Raw genomic sequence first — 15,824 nt, forward strand, 5'->3', positions numbered from 1 at the left:
GACCACGCCCACTTTAAAGTTTTGTTTTATCTCAACGGCCGCTAACCGCATTTATGCCTCAAAACGAGTCTACGATACGAATGAGTGTAACATACAACAAAGAGTCAAATGAGTTAGTTGAAAGTTAAAGTTAGTTGGAGTCATTGAGTCTACTCCTATAAATTTGCTGAGTTACCCACCTTTAGTCAATATGACAAAATGTCAAAATCAGCTTATTGGCCTAGTGCCGTGTGTTTTTGATTCGGTTATAAATAAAGATTGACCACATCGGTGGCGAATGTCGCTGATATCAAATATGATTGAACATTTTTTCAATTTGCAATGATAGCATAATGCGCCATGTCGGTATCTTTATGTTATAACAGTGTGGCACATCAAAAAGATTTCGATACACATTTTCCAAAGGTTAATAATCTAGGCAAATGATGACTATCGCCGATTGGTAGCCGGTTACTTTTCCATTGAAATTCACCTGTGTTCCAGGAATATTTAAAAACAATTGTGAATTCCAATGAACTGTGAATGCAATATCAAGAAGCAGCATAATTATTGATTTGTATTCACAATCTTTAATTCAAGTACGCAGCAGTGAAATTTGTGGTGCTCCAGGAAAATGTAGAAATTTTCGGTCTTTCAATAAACGGATTAATAAAATATTTACTAAAACTAAAAAACGATTGTCGGTAGTTCTTTTTGCGAGTAAATTTAATATCGAGAATCATGGATTTTCCACAGCAATTGGAAGGTAAAAATCAAGTCTTTAGACAAGGCGAAGAAAGTATCGACTTGAATGGAAAAATGGGTGGACAGTGGTAGCGGGTGGTATCGGGCAAACAATGCAGCAACAATAATTCATGCTAAGCATTGCAGTGGAGTGAATGTAGCTTATGATTCCATGGAGTGGGTATTCAATTCCGATTGAAACGCCTTTGTTATCTCCTCAGCACCACTCGCTGCCGGTGTGATGCAAGCTGGAATATTGATTTTTCGGAAAAATGCATCTGCAATTGAAATATGTTTACTTTGACCTAATATTTCTGTTTTTCTATTATTTAAGATCATGTAAAGCAACAATAATTGGCCCGAATTGGATAGCAGTTTTCTAAAATCTAAATAAATTCCAAAATATCCTATCATAAATTCCTGCATATAAAGTGGATATACCTACCTACAAAATCTCTAACGTGTATACATTTTTCATACATATACATATGTACATAACTATCTTCAACTATATACAGAAATTTTAGTGGAGCGGCCACCATCCTCCTTTGATGTTATAATGGAATCACCATTGTGTGCTGCCAATAGCGTTGACCGGAAAGGGATCGCTTACAAAGCAGGCAACAAGTTTGAAACCACTTCTGTGTTAGATAAAATGAATACCAGTATAAATAGCACATTGGAGGATACGACACCAAGTGACTCTGGTGTACAGATGCTGGACTCGGAATCAAGCGAATTTATGGTAGAATCCATCACATCACAGTCAGGTTTCGAATTTGAAGAATTAAAATCATATGCACAAGAACGCGCTGATAGTAATGAACAGGTGGCTGTCGTGGCAGGGCCACCGCCAGCAGTGGAAGAACGTCATTTCGTTAGTGCGGCATTCGAAGAGATTGTAGCTGGTGTGGATACTAATTCTAATGTAACTACAATAGACTCGACAAACGATAACTCCCTTAATAACGTCCCCATCGAAGAAGCAATGACCACGAGCACTTGTTCTACTTTCGATGCCACAGAAAATATTGTATATCGGAGAAAAGTACGCAAAACACCTATCGCACCCAAGGCGCCCAAAAAGCGTGTCTCTTTTCACGAGGACATACTCAAGAATACACGCACCGACAACATACACATTGAGCATGGCTTCATAACTTATAAGGCAGGTCGAAAGGCACTACAACATATTGGCGCTGCTGGACGCTATTCGTGGTGTTCGGAGGGTGATGGCGGTGCAGCTGGCAGCAATGCAGCACAATCCGAGTTGTGTGCGCACGCGCACGAAGATGAAGGAGAACAAAAGAGTTGCGAACAAAGACGACGCTGTGTTGTCTATCGGAATGCATGCTCTGATGTACTCGACTATGGCAATTCGGATGTTTACGATATGGAGGAACAAAAGGCATTACAATATGATAATTCAGGAGTTTTTGAGTATATGCCAAAGGAGCGTAGCGTTGCAGCCGAAAATGCTGGTGTGAGCAACATTGGAGCAGAAGGCCAACAAGTGTTGTATCGATGCTCCTGCTCTAGTTCGAATTCCAGCTTGGACTCTGATGAAAATGAAAAAAATTCAAACAGGCAGCAATATGGACAGGCAAAAAGTAGTTCATGCGATTGCATCGGCATGAGTAATGCCAACAATAATATAATTGGTGAGTCATTATTGCGAATAACGGGGCTTTTGTTTTGCTTAATTGATAATGAATAATGTAGCAGTCAGCAAAAAAGAATTTGAGGGAGGAAGAAATGCTTCTGGACTTATCCTGAGTTTCGCCCGAAAAATTTTTCACCCAAAAATTTGTAATCCGCCCATAGTAAATACATGGAAACAAAACGGGAAAGGGAACCGGTTCGGGAAAAATGAAACTCGTGATAATGCTGATTATTTGGCATTAATTTTCAAAAGTTTTAACCATTACAAAAAAAAAGAATGAGAATTTTAAGTTTTATTTTTTTTTTGCTAAAAGAAAAATTCGCGGGTCACAGTCGTTTTAAATTTCAGGATGTTACCTTTAGTAGCGTAGAATTGACTTTAGAAAACGGATGAAGAGCTTTAGTCGCATCATGCATCGAAATTTAAAAATTTTACTGCTAAATTAACAAACTTATAGTAGGTACTCACATACATATATGCATTTTTATAAGCAGATAGATAAGCAGTAGGGAAACATTTTTTTTACTAAAAAGTATGGAACTAACTTCAAACTCTCTTTTGGAATGCTATTTTTGGCTAACTGATTAATTTTCTATTTTCTTCCCTTTAGGTGACAACTGCTATTTCTCCGAACCAAATATCGACAACCTAAATGAGAATAACCAGAAGAAATCCGTTTGGAACAAGGAAAAGAAACCAAAGTCAAGTTGTTTAAAAAAACCCAAACGCAATACCAACATCATCTACGAGCAGGATCTGAGTACACGAGTGAAAAAATTCAATGTGCATGATATGAATCAACTGATTGATAACAGTAGCAAAATAATTATTGGATCGTTGAAGAGTATCTTCACCATGCCGCTTCCGGAACGCGGCGTACCCGAAGGCTCCGAAGATCTACAATCAGTTGTCGAGTGCATACCAGAACTGGAGCCACAAACGCCAGAGCATAAATCGACAAAACCAGCAGAAGATCAAATAATATCACCACCTTCGCCACCACTCAAACAGAAACCATTCCTAAGCAAAAGCCTCGATGGCTCTAAAAAGTCGCAAGGGGTTAAGAAATTTGTACACAATGTGGATGAGCAATTGCGACGTAAGAACGATGAAGAAATGTATGCACCAACGCGTCAAAGCAGTGATGAGAAAACTGTCACAGATACGCCAAACAGGACGCTGCAGAGGCAAGAAGAAATCGATGCAGATCAGCGCAATGAGCTCGTGAACACCAATACGCAAACGCAACAGAACGATGAGTCGAACACCGACATTCAACAGCCGCAGCCGTCTACTGAGCCACCGACACAATTTCGTAACAAATTTATTGTTAATTGTGAGAGCACTGTTTTCGAGCATACAGGTGTTTCCTACTGCTATGATACAAATGAAATGCTTAATCTCGATTTGCATACAGCTAGCCATACGCCTGGCAGTGTGGCTTCTAGCTTGCTATTGGAAGATGATACACCAATCGCACAACCAGAGCCGGATCAGTTGCGTAGTGCATTTAGCGCTGCTCCCATAGCAAAGACATTCTCAAACTTCTTTCGCAGTTTCAACAAAGATTCAACTTCAACGCCCAATGCTAAACAGACGTCAACAGAGGCTACTAAGGGTATTAATATTGCAGAAACGCAGCAGAGATCAGGCATTGACATGAAATTCTGTGAGTAGAAAAATTTGATACTAATATTTATTGGTCAAAAATTTCGAATTTAAAAATTTATTTTCTTCGGAAACGAGCACTAGAAAAATCTATCTCATGATCCACTGATCGGATCTTAACCAGATTAGTATGGGACCACCTCTGAGACACTACCTTTCCGATGCAAAAAGAATTATCGGTTGACGTGGTCCAAAGTTATGCGGTAACATACATAAAAAAAAATTTTAAAAAAATATTCCGACGAACTGATAACCTCCTCCTTTTTTGGAAGTCGGTTAAAAATTTTTAACCGACTTCACAAAAAGGAGAAAGGTTATCAATTCGTCGAAATATTTTGTTACCGCATAACTTTGGACCACGTTAACCGATTTCTATAATTCTTTTTATAAAGGAAAGGTGCTACCTCACTGGTGGTCCCATATTAATTTATTTTACATCCGATCATCGGATCATGAAGAAATTAACGATAATCTTAAATTTGTATATGAGAATTGAAGTCGGTTTTGTTTTTTTGCTTAAAAATGACTTGTTCAATACCAATATGCTATAATATATGTACTTTGCTTTCTAGCACCCAATACCAACTCTCTTACGAATGCTAACGATCTCAAGCAACTTTCCAACCATCGATTACCCAACACAATCTCTTCATCGACAATATCTGAGTTGACCAACACCTCCAGTGCGAGCTCATTGCCACCAGCGATGTCAAAAGCTGCCAGTGCTTCAATTTCAGTTGGTAGTGTGGGCAATAGCAGCAACAACAGCCTAGCTATAGGACAAGAACTGCGTGGAAATATAGAAAAACAGCAACGTCACTTGCCTTCGCCACTGAAGAAGCATGCTAGTGGCAGTACTTTGGCCGCACAACCACAACGCTATGGAACAAGTTCGGGCAGCATTGGCAATTCAGCTGCTTGTCCTCCATCCGACCCGTCTTTGCTTAGTCCTGATATTTTTAATGTCGGTATCACTGTCGGCTTAGCAAGTAGTTCGGTTGGTGGCGGCGGTTGCGCAGCTGGTGGTTACATTGGTGTACGTGGGGGCTGTGGACGTGATTCGAAGAGTACCATACTCAGCGAGGAGTTTGATGATATTATAACCATTACAACGGATACGGATAAAAATGAAAGTGATATTGTTATTGTTGATTACCCCAGTGAGTTGAGTGAGCGACAATCTATGAGCGACTATGCGAATCTATTGAAGCCACCACAGCCAAACAATGCAAAAACATCATTAATTAATCGTTTCTTGCGCAATGTTACACAGAAGAAGATACTGGAATCTTCCATACGCAAAAATAATTTCTTTGCTGGCAAGTTGAAAAGTGAGCAGAGACTATTCTCGGGAAATTTGTATGTACCAGGAGTGAAACCAAAGAACTATGAGCTAATTGACGATTTGAATGCGGAAATTGCAATGGAGATTGAAATGTCGGGTGCTAATTCGCCGCGACGTGAGTTGGTGCAAATTGACGATCTGCCAGGCGATGTGTCGCGTTTCGAACTTGGAATTGGGGAGATATCAATTGATATATTTAATGGAAATTATCTGCATATACTGCGCGATCCCACAGAGCAGCTGATGAAGGTAAGTTGGGCATTTCGGTCGCTGATAATAAGTACTAACATCATACATTATTTCCACGTTCAGGTCTTTAAATTATACACCGGCTATAGTTGCGAAGGCTACATGACACCTGTTTTGGTTTTTCTTACCGATCGTACATTGTACGTTGCAGATTTAGTGCGCAATCGTTTATGCTCAAAATTCGTGCTCACCTACGCTGAGCTGGATGTAATACTTGTAAGCTTGATTTCGCGCTAGAAAGTAATACATTGCTTTGTGAATACATACATATGTTCTCTTTCAGATGGGTCCATTCGGCAACACTGTGTTGCTTAGCAATAGCACCCGAGATATGCAACAAGTATTACTTGCCGGTGGGCCATATCCCGCTGATGGTTTGGTAGCAAATTTGGAAATGTGCGCGCGTCGCAGCGGTTCTTCTTTGCCAGCTGTTGGCCAGCTATCATTTGCTCATCTTGCGCCATTGCAAGCCTTTGTGCGTGAAAACTCATCGGTAGGCGCCACAGACACTTGGATGTACTATGCGGTAGTGAATGTGCCCGCTGGCGTTTTAGGCAGTGAACAAGAGCCTTTGGGGCCGCATGTAAAAGGCTTTCTCATGCACCGACGCATAAAAGAGCATCAGTCTAATAATAGCGCAAACAAGCACATATGGAATCCAGGATATTTCCTTTTGAAGTGAGTTACACAAAGAGTCAAGCTATTTTATATAATATGAAACTTCTATTCTATGTTTTTTTAGAGCTGGTGTCTTGTACATGTTTAATGATTCGACCCAAAAAATACCTAGTTGGGCCATGGCGCTTGCTGAATGCCAAGGTGCGCGGCGGGCCGTTAAAGCAGGTCGACCACACTGTTTCGAAATAATTTTGAAAGGTCAACTGCTGCAATTAGCTGCACCAGATGAGTATGTCGCCTCCGAATGGCTGCAAGCGCTACTACAGACTGCAAGTGGTGTAAGTTTTTAAAGATGGTATCTTTATAAGTTTGATTGTATGTATATTAATTTAAATTTCTTCCAGCTTTTTGAGATGCAAGAGAAACATAAGACCCTTGGCTGTTCGCTCGTAGTGACCCAAAATCATTTGATCACATTGAGAGAAGATTTTTCCGCGCCACTGAATCAAATCAAAATTGATACTGAAAAGGCACCAAAAACCACAATGGCCGGTGTTGGCAAGGAATTCAGTGTTGGCGCTAATGATGAATGCAGTCTAATGACTGGAGAAACAGGAAGTTTGGTAATGTCAGAATTTTAATTTCCTGTAGTCGTCAGCCGTCTGATTTAATTACTGTTTATCGTTTATTTTATATATTTAATCATTACACTTACTTAAGTATTCATCTACCATCTTATCACAGCTAAGTTCCGCCATGAGCACACCTACGCGTTTCGCACAACGCTCCTGTTCATCTATGAATTCTACACCCACTAAACTCTCACAGCTATCGCAGTCCACAACTACAGGAGGTGGTAATACAACACATTCGACTTCCACCAATGCTACTACCACCACCACTACGAACGCAACCTCAATAGCCACTACTACCAACATCACTAACTATTCGCGGCAATTACAAGCGGAATGCGGCACTAAGTTACCCAACGCAAGTTACTCCAACATGTATAGTGTCTATGGCAAAAATTCCGGGCTCGAGATACTCACTTGCGCGGATATAAAAGAAATGACCGGTATTAAGATACCATCACACAATGATACATGGTGGTGTGTGTTGGAGTTCTCTTGTCAGGAAGTGCGTGAGAGTACTGATGATTTGGTGATCTTCTTTGCGAGCAGCTCGGAAATGCAACGCTTTCTGCGGCTACTCGAACACTTGTGGCAGGCAAAGAATGTGAGTAAATGAGTGGGAAGGGAGGGAGGTGGTGCAAAAATTAAGTCTCCTATTAACGATTTGGTTTTCTGCACCTTTTTAGAATGATTTATTCCCCATAACGGTGCTGGATGAGGATGACTTAATAGCCGAGCAATGCACTATGCTTTACATGGATATAAATCGTGCGTGGGAGCCGCTTTTATCCGCCGCAATGGGCTATCCATTGTGAGGCGTTTAAAAGCAATAAAAAAAAATGTGTGCAGGCAGGGTGGAGTTAAAAAAAAAACATATATACAACATATTTTTGCAAGTGAAATATGTTACTAAGATGCGCAAAAACACAAAAACAAAAGGTGTGGCTTCTCCTTCACCAAAATAGGCTTTCGTACTCTCAAAACTTATCTTAAACTTAATTAATATATGAACTATTTAAAGGCATATTAAACACACACAAACACATATTCATAAAAAGAAATGAAAGCAAGAAGCTATAGTAAAAAGCTAGGTGAAGTAGGGTTGAAAGTGATTGCTATTTGAGAGAATGAAGGAAATGCATACTTTGTTTTTGTTGGCAAGAATATTAAGTTTTTGAATCGTAATTTGGAACGCGTTATTTAAAAAATCTTCAGTAAACGATTAATTGCAGCTTATTTAAAAAATCGTTTATGGCTTGCTGCCTTTGGGTTTTTTTATGGTTTCCTCTAATTTTGTGTTTAGCCATTGTTTTTCGGGTTTAAAAAAATCGGATCAATTCTAAACGTTCAGTCATACTGTTGATATTGTTATAAACATACACACATTCATTATTTCATGAAACATCGCCATTAAATTAAGCTATTATTTTTTTAAATAAAATCGTGATATATTCATTTAAGCATACATAAGTAACTATTTTTTGTTGGGAAATATTTGCAAAAAATTGTGATTATTTAAAGTTGTATGTAATTCAACATCGAATTATTCATTGTTTGAAGCAAATTGATAGCAACTAATTTATGTCTGATATACATTTTTCGTGCATACAATGACATTTAAGTTTAATCGCACCAACTAATCGACAATGAGTTTAACAAAATGGTGCTTCCGTAAAATAAGCGCCATTAGTCTGTACTTATTTTCGAATACTGGAAGCTTTCATTCAGATATATGTACATATTCTACACAAATTAATGCATGATTATTTTTCGGCGTCATTGTATGCATTATCGAACAGTAATTTTTTCATTTGCCATTCATTAAAGTTTCATACATACATACACTCATACTTACATATATGTATATGCACTAATGTATTCAATTGATGTGTTTTCGCATCATTTATCTTTTCATATTGTGATTTTTTTATATTTATAGACATCCTAAGTTCATTTTTATTTAATTTTAAGCATATTTAAGCTTTGTAGCCTTTTTCGTCATGCATTATGGCCGATTATGTGCGAGCGTGCTACATGTGCGTATGAAAAGCACTTGTAGAAAACAGCACAAGAAATACGTATGTACATTAGTGAAATAATTAAATTAAATATTAATTAAGAACTCGTAAATAAAACAGTAAAGCTTCTTCTCAAAAGCCAATTGTTATTGCGTGCATAATAGTGTAATAAAATAATTTAATTATACATTTGATTTATGATTTTTCAAAGTTCATTTAAAACTGGTCATTCTCAAAATCAGGCATAAATATTTCGAGATATATATGTACGTATGTATATGGAATGAGATAATATAAAAAGGCTATATTATACACAAAATATACATTTAAACAACATTGCATGCCTAGCAAAACCTAAAGTAAAACAAAGAGGAACAGCAATATACATACATGCATAGAAATATATAAGAAAACAAAATCTTAAATTGGTCTTGTGGAATGCAATGTTGGCAAAGCGACGCTTATGTGCGTATAACTCTAAATACACGCATACATGCACACAAAAATATTATAATAAGTTCAGAAATAAAAAAAAAAGTAATTTAAATATATGCATACATATGCATGCAATTCATGAATGGTATTATTATACTTATATACATACATACGTCTTGTCAAATGTTACAAGCTTTCATACTTCATATACAAACTTCTAAAATAAAACTATAAACATATACATAGATACATACTATATATTTATACTATCCTCCTACTACGCTTATATTATTTTATTGAACGCAAATTTTTTTAACTACCCCAATAAGTTAGTATTTAATCCTTTTTATGCTCTTCTTTTTGTATAAAAACATAGTTTTCTGCATAAATAGGTATAATAACAGCTCTCAAATGCTTATATTTTTGTGTCAAAATTAGATTTAAAATCAAACAAAAAACGCTTCTTTGAGCAAAATATGTTGCCTTGTGTTCAAATTATGAATGAACCTGTTTTGCGCTGAACTCGCTTAAAAATTGTTTAAAAATGAACCTGGCTCGAGGTTATGGTTCAAGTACTTTTTTGTGAAAGGTTGAATTGAATTTTGATGAATTTATCAAAACAAAAAGTTTAATTACGAGATATCTATTAATATATAATTGGGCAAAAAGTCAAAAAAAAAATATATATGCAATATATTATTTTCATTCATTTGAAGTACCATATTTTGATCACGTTCTTTACGTTAACATTTTCTGGCAGGCAAAAGAGCACGATCTATGTACAGTGACTCAAAAGAGTGTTCACATGTTGATGCTTTCATTAAATATTCACAATGTACTTATTCAAGTTAACATTTTTTTATATTTATTTTATAAAAATTCTGTTCATCTGTGAAATTTATAAAAACTGGCGTTGATCTTTAGAAAATTTTTTGCAAACGGTATTTTTCCCTTTATTCCATAAGAAATGCATAATTATATGGAAAGTGCAAAAAGCCGTCAGCAAACAAAAGCTTTTGAAAATTATCACGATTTTTTGCCGCTTGAAACTTATACTTTATTATGGGCTATAAAACTGCATACGCAAAAATTTTCCATTAAAAATTTCGAAATTTTGAGAAAAAATTTTAAATTTTGCCTAGTGCGAATTCGGCATAACATTTGTCAAAAGCATCGTAATTTTATGTGAAATTACGAAAATCCCTTCATCTTTTCATAGAACAAGAACAGGCTCCCTGGAATTCGCTGAAAATCGAGTATTATGCAATTGTGAAAGATTTACTAATATTTCCCGCAAAAATCTCAAAATGTCAGGTCAATTGATTTGTATTAGGTAATTTCGCTGTACACCCCTGAGTTAAAAGTATTTTTGCAAGGAAATTTCGAAAAAAAAATTGGCCGAACCTAGGTGTCTCGTTTTTTTTTTTTCGATGGCACCTACATACATTCGGCAATAAAAAAAATACTAAAGTTATTCATAGGACAACTTTTTATTTGCTTTTATGAAATTTGCACAGATTTTAAATGAAACCCGTGTAGCGCAAATTTAGCAAAAATTAAGAATATTACCCAAATAGCGCAATTGGGAATGTGTGGAAACACACAGTTTTTTCTCTTTCAATATTACGATTTATTTATTTTTTTGAATTTTTAATTGGTTGTGCTAGAGTGGTTAGTAGCACAACGCCTTTTGCCTTAAAATAAACCAAAACCCTTTGCTTTTTAAAGATATTTATAAAAAACTTTTGACGATGAAAAGTTTTCTTTATAGAAATACATACATATGATATTAAAAAATCTCTGTTTATTGGTATGAAAACATTTATGATAAAAATAAAAAAGCAAAAATTGTTGCGAAAACCAAATAATAGCAAATAAAAACTTGGTTATTACCAAAAAATATGAGTATATTGTGTGTCTTTTTATTAATCGGGCGGATTTATTGAAAGCATTTTCATAGACCTTACGAAAAATCATGGACGATGGATTCGGCAGTAGCTCCTAGGGCTGGATTGCAAAGTCTTTTAAGACCGCGGTTGAACAAGAAATGGACTAGTAAACTTTTGTGGTGAGACAAACTCGCAGTAAGTTAGTGTAGTATTGAACCATTTCTCTTTCAAAAGCAAAAGAAGCAATGTTCAGGTACCCAGAGAAATCGGGTCTCACTTTATTATTCGCTTGCCAGATATAATCCAATTAGAACTATCGGAACTAGAAAAGGTTAACAAACTCTATAATGACACTGTATAATAGCCTTGGTTAGTGTGGTTTGCTCAGTCTGAGGCCCCCAAAGGTAGTGAGAACGTGGAAATATTCCAAGGAATTATCTACAACAGAAAATACGTGGAAAAATAATTTGACAGCTGTGGTCCGTAGTTCGTAGTTTTCATTGTGTTCGGACTATTTAGCATTTTCCCACGGCATCCTGAATTACTTTGTTCGCTCCCCCAATTACGATCGCGAGTTACCCCATTTCCACGGTGTTTTGTTTTTGTTTTTCTTCGCTGCAAAATTTATGCAAAATGTAGGTTCTTCCTAAAAATTTATAAATTTCCGTATTAAATTAGGAATATATACATTGATAAACTTTACTTTTCGTACTCAGAAAAAATGGATGTTTTGATTTTTGAGCTAGTTTCGATAAATTTCCGTTAAATTAGGGACGGAACCGAAATTCGCTCTCAAACTTTTGTATGGCGAATTACATAATTCGAAGGGTAATTGGAGTGCGAATTACGAATGAGAGAGCGAACTACGTAATTGGTGTGCCGTGGGAAAGCCGTATTATTATGCTGGCATATAAGCCGTTTATTTTTAAAGTGGCATAAGTCACCTTAAAAAAAAAAAATCGAGTTAATGATAACATGGATTACACCGAGCAAAAGTCAGTTTTGCACAAAAAAATATATGCTCCCAAAAGTAGAAGCCAAATATAGTAAAACTACGTTTTTAGTTTCTTTTTTTGGAGAAAAAAAATTAAACGCATTTTTACTATATTTATTTGGCCGCTAATTTCGTGAGTATATTGACTGGTTCGAGTGTTTTTAAATTTGTTTGTTTTTGTCGCACGGAGTTACAAATTCATTGCAGGGATTAGTGATGCTGAAATCTGTCGAAGGTTCGGTTTTGCTACCTTTATGAAAAGTGGTGTTTTTCCACGACTATACGAAATTATTTATGCTGAGAAAAATATAAGTATCCTCCAGGTTGGCCTTTCATCGAGTCATTAGGAAGTTGGCAACGTTGGCGTCGTTAGAAATCTGGAATCAGATTTTAAAAATTCAAAGTTTCGGATCGATGTTGGATCTATCATTTATCACAGGAAAGATAAAGATAGATTCGTAATCAACCACCTTAAGAACCCCCGACTGTAAAGTTTTAAGCGAACCTAAGTAATTTTTTTGCCGCCATATTGGGTCCATTTTCAGATTCGTAATCAGGGACCCCAAAAACATTAAAATATGTCATGGCCCAACATTTTTGCATCAGTTTTGTAAAGAAATTAATTAATTCAGCGTCTTTTGACTTACTATAGGGGTATTCTCCGAGTCTTGCAAAGCCATACGCAAACCGGTTTTTACCGTGGTATCCGTGCAAGTTATAGACCGCAGGCAATGATGCCCCGTATTTGCTGGACAAAGATAAGCTAATGAATTTTATGCTGGGTTTCCACTGGGCATTAAATGGCAAAAATTACAAATGGCAAAGTTGGACATTAAAAAATTACCGTGTCATTATGTGAAAAAATAGTCATTGAATTTATTTGCACACGGCCTTTTTTTTAATTGCGAACATTTTTGTCATTTCAATGCCTAGTGGAAATTCGGCATAATATTTTGGCGTTTAATGATTCTCAAAGTTTTTTTTTATTTTACGTTATTTTTTATTTTGTTTATTGATCTATTTATAAATAATCTTTTAGACATATAAATCACTCAAACTTATAAAACTTTCAAGTTGCTACGAAAAAATTTAGACATTTTTTTCAATTTCCCCCAAATTGAGGCTCGTCCACAATTTCAACTGACATTTTTTCTGTGGCCGAATTGAGAAAGATACCACAATTTCAAGCTGGAATTGAGAATGGTGCTCAAATTGCGAAATTTGGGGCTCGTGGAAACCTACTATTATTAGCGAGTTCGAAGATATTTGCGTTACATATATTTAACACCAAGTCATCAGCTCTGTATCTTTCGTTCGATTTTCAAAAATGAGGTGTAAAATTAAAGGGCTTGTCCTCTTGGCGTGAATGTCGTTTTAGTTCTATGAAAAGGATTGCCACATGTTATAAAATCAAATTCCAAAATTAATTAATAAGCTAAATAAATTATTAACCACATATGTACGTACGTGTATCAATCGAAATGGTTTTGACAAAGATTTGTTTTTTTAACTACGTGTAAAAAGGTTGCCACCTGTCTAGAAAGCCAACTTAAAATTAATTCATCAAATAACTGATAAACATACATATGCTCATACATATGTATCTATCACAATGTCGAACGAAAGAGTTTTAAGAAGGTTTAAGTATGAACATACCTTTGAAAAGGATGGCCACCTTTTTGGAAAACTCGCATTTAGTTAGGCTATACAGAAGTTACATATGTACATATGTGCACGGAATACTAAAATGTGAGCCTGAAACGAAAGAGTTTTAAGAAATCTTTATTTAGCCAATCAAACTACATTTGAGATCTTTGAACAGGGTGGCCACCCGTTCAAAAAAGTAAATTCAAATTATTGAAGTGAAACTTTTTAATCGATCTCGCAGATGTTTGCGGTTAACAATTAACGCCACGGTGAAAGAAGTATATGGTCGTGACAGGGACGGGAGTCGGGAGAATACTAAGGCAAAGTTTCTGGAAGTATGATCGAATTCATGGGAATTTTTCCGCAAAATAAAAGAAATAAACGCCAAAAAAAGCTCATAAGCTTTCCTCAGCCGCACTTACCCAATCTGCGAACCATTTCCGCTATGCGCATGCGCCTAACAGTCCACCAACATTTCCGGCTAGCATACAAACAAAAACTTAATATTCAACCTGCGCGCCAAACAGGCATTTCCACCATTCGGTTGAAGACCTCCGAAGGATAGAAGGAATGCACTAGCGAGAGAGAGAGAGGGAGAGAGCGAGTTAGAGAGGGAAAACAACAAAAGCACATTTTCCAAGAATTCGCCACTACCGCTAGACTCTAAAGCGTTGCGTACAAGGCGGTCACTGCCATTCGACGACAACAATTTCAGGTGTCATTAGCGGAAATTGCTACCGACGGCTATATCTATGTATTACTATTGTATTGTATTTTAATGAGTTGACTTTAATAATTCCGAATTTGTGTCCACATCTACATAAATAAATACTACGTGCTACAATAAGAACGTGCAACATGCATTTAAACTAAAACTTTTTACAAATTTTATAGTAAGTTTACTATGTATTGAGAAAGTGTGTGTGTGTGTGTGTGTGAAAAGAAAAACAACAAACCAACAAAAAATCGATTTGCAGACATAGACAAAAGTGGTTTAAAGCAAAAACGAGATATGTACATACGTACATATAATGTGTATGCAGAATTTATGCATGCACATACATACATACATATGTACGTATGTGTTTGCATTCGTTTATGTGTAATATTTTGTTTTTGTTGAAAAGTGAAAAGCAACCCTCCAGGCAGGAAATCCACACAAATACAAGCCCACGCTCAGACACCAACCAACACGTGCATACACACTTTTACGCATAGCTGCAAAAGGAAACAACAAAAACAACAACAACAACAACAACAACACTATCAAGTGCGAACTTTAACTTTCACAGTTAAAAGCAAAAATGCAGATAGCGAGAATACTTGCCAACAAGAAGCACAAAAACAATTACTACCACTACTACTATTATGTACCGTTAGAATTTACTGTTTTCATAACGTAAACTCACCCAACAATTTCAATGGCAATTATGTACGAGTATACTTTGTCTGCTTGTTCTCTTTTAAATTTGTTGCTGATTTCCGGTGCTCCATAAAATACGAGCGCTCGTAGTTTGATTGCTCTCTTCGCGTTGTTATGTTTTGGTATAATACCCGTATGGTTTTTCCCTATTACTCACTATGATGGATAGTTAGATTAGTCAACAATTTGTTTAGCTGGATGTTAAATATTGTCTTGGGTTTTTTTTTAATTATCCCGAAATCATCTTTTTGCATTAATCATTATGAGTAAATTATTTAAATCAGCATTTAATCATTATTTTGTGATTTTTATTTTATATTTTTCGCTCAAAAATAATTATTATTATTGCTTTAAATTTTTTCACTCAACGTCAATAAATATTACTTGATTTTTATTTTTTCGATCACAAATAATGATTATTTTATGATTTTTATTTTTACGCTCAGAGATAATAATTATTATTTAGTTTTATTTTTCCACTTAAATATAATGATTATTTATAAAATTTAAAAGGCCATAC

General features: G+C 35.9%; 2 protein-coding genes across 3 annotated transcripts in view; one reads left to right on the forward strand and one right to left on the reverse strand.

Annotated features, from left to right (window-relative positions):
* Positions 1–15,824, reverse strand: part of LOC118742472 (zinc finger protein 205) — a gene marked incomplete in the record, with an annotated part of 125,544 nt that overhangs the window by 62,373 nt on the left and 47,347 nt on the right.
* Positions 575–10,032, forward strand: LOC118742453. Of its 2 annotated transcripts, none has more exons than XM_036474545.1 (10): positions 575–745; positions 1,058–2,384; positions 2,997–4,055; positions 4,627–5,648; positions 5,712–5,864; positions 5,932–6,326; positions 6,391–6,604; positions 6,671–6,889; positions 7,011–7,502; positions 7,585–10,032. In XM_036474545.1, the coding sequence occupies exons 2-10, from the start codon at positions 1,283–1,285 to the stop codon at positions 7,711–7,713; spliced, it is 4,785 nt and encodes a 1,594-aa protein (XP_036330438.1). In that variant the 5' UTR covers positions 575–745; positions 1,058–1,282; the 3' UTR covers positions 7,714–10,032. The 2 variants fall into 2 exon arrangements, with proteins under 2 accessions (XP_036330438.1, XP_036330430.1); XM_036474537.1 differs by having other exon boundaries at positions 1,242–2,384.

Source organism: Rhagoletis pomonella, unplaced genomic scaffold (genome assembly GCF_013731165.1).
Source record: "Rhagoletis pomonella isolate Grant_MI unplaced genomic scaffold, Rhpom_1.0 Rhpom_scaffold_00001, whole genome shotgun sequence".
NCBI classification, from domain to species: domain Eukaryota; kingdom Metazoa; phylum Arthropoda; class Insecta; order Diptera; family Tephritidae; genus Rhagoletis; species Rhagoletis pomonella.

Bases quoted from the DNA above. Each gene is read 5' to 3' on its own strand.
- LOC118742453 (XM_036474537.1), top strand. From the start codon at position 721: ATGGATTTTCCACAGCAATTGGAAG. The intron at 746-1,241 runs GTAAAAATCAAG...AACTATATACAG, and splicing joins TTTTCCACAGCAATTGGAAG to AAATTTTAGTGGAGCGGCCA. The intron at 5,649-5,711 runs GTAAGTTGGGCA...TTCCACGTTCAG, and splicing joins CCACAGAGCAGCTGATGAAG to GTCTTTAAATTATACACCGG.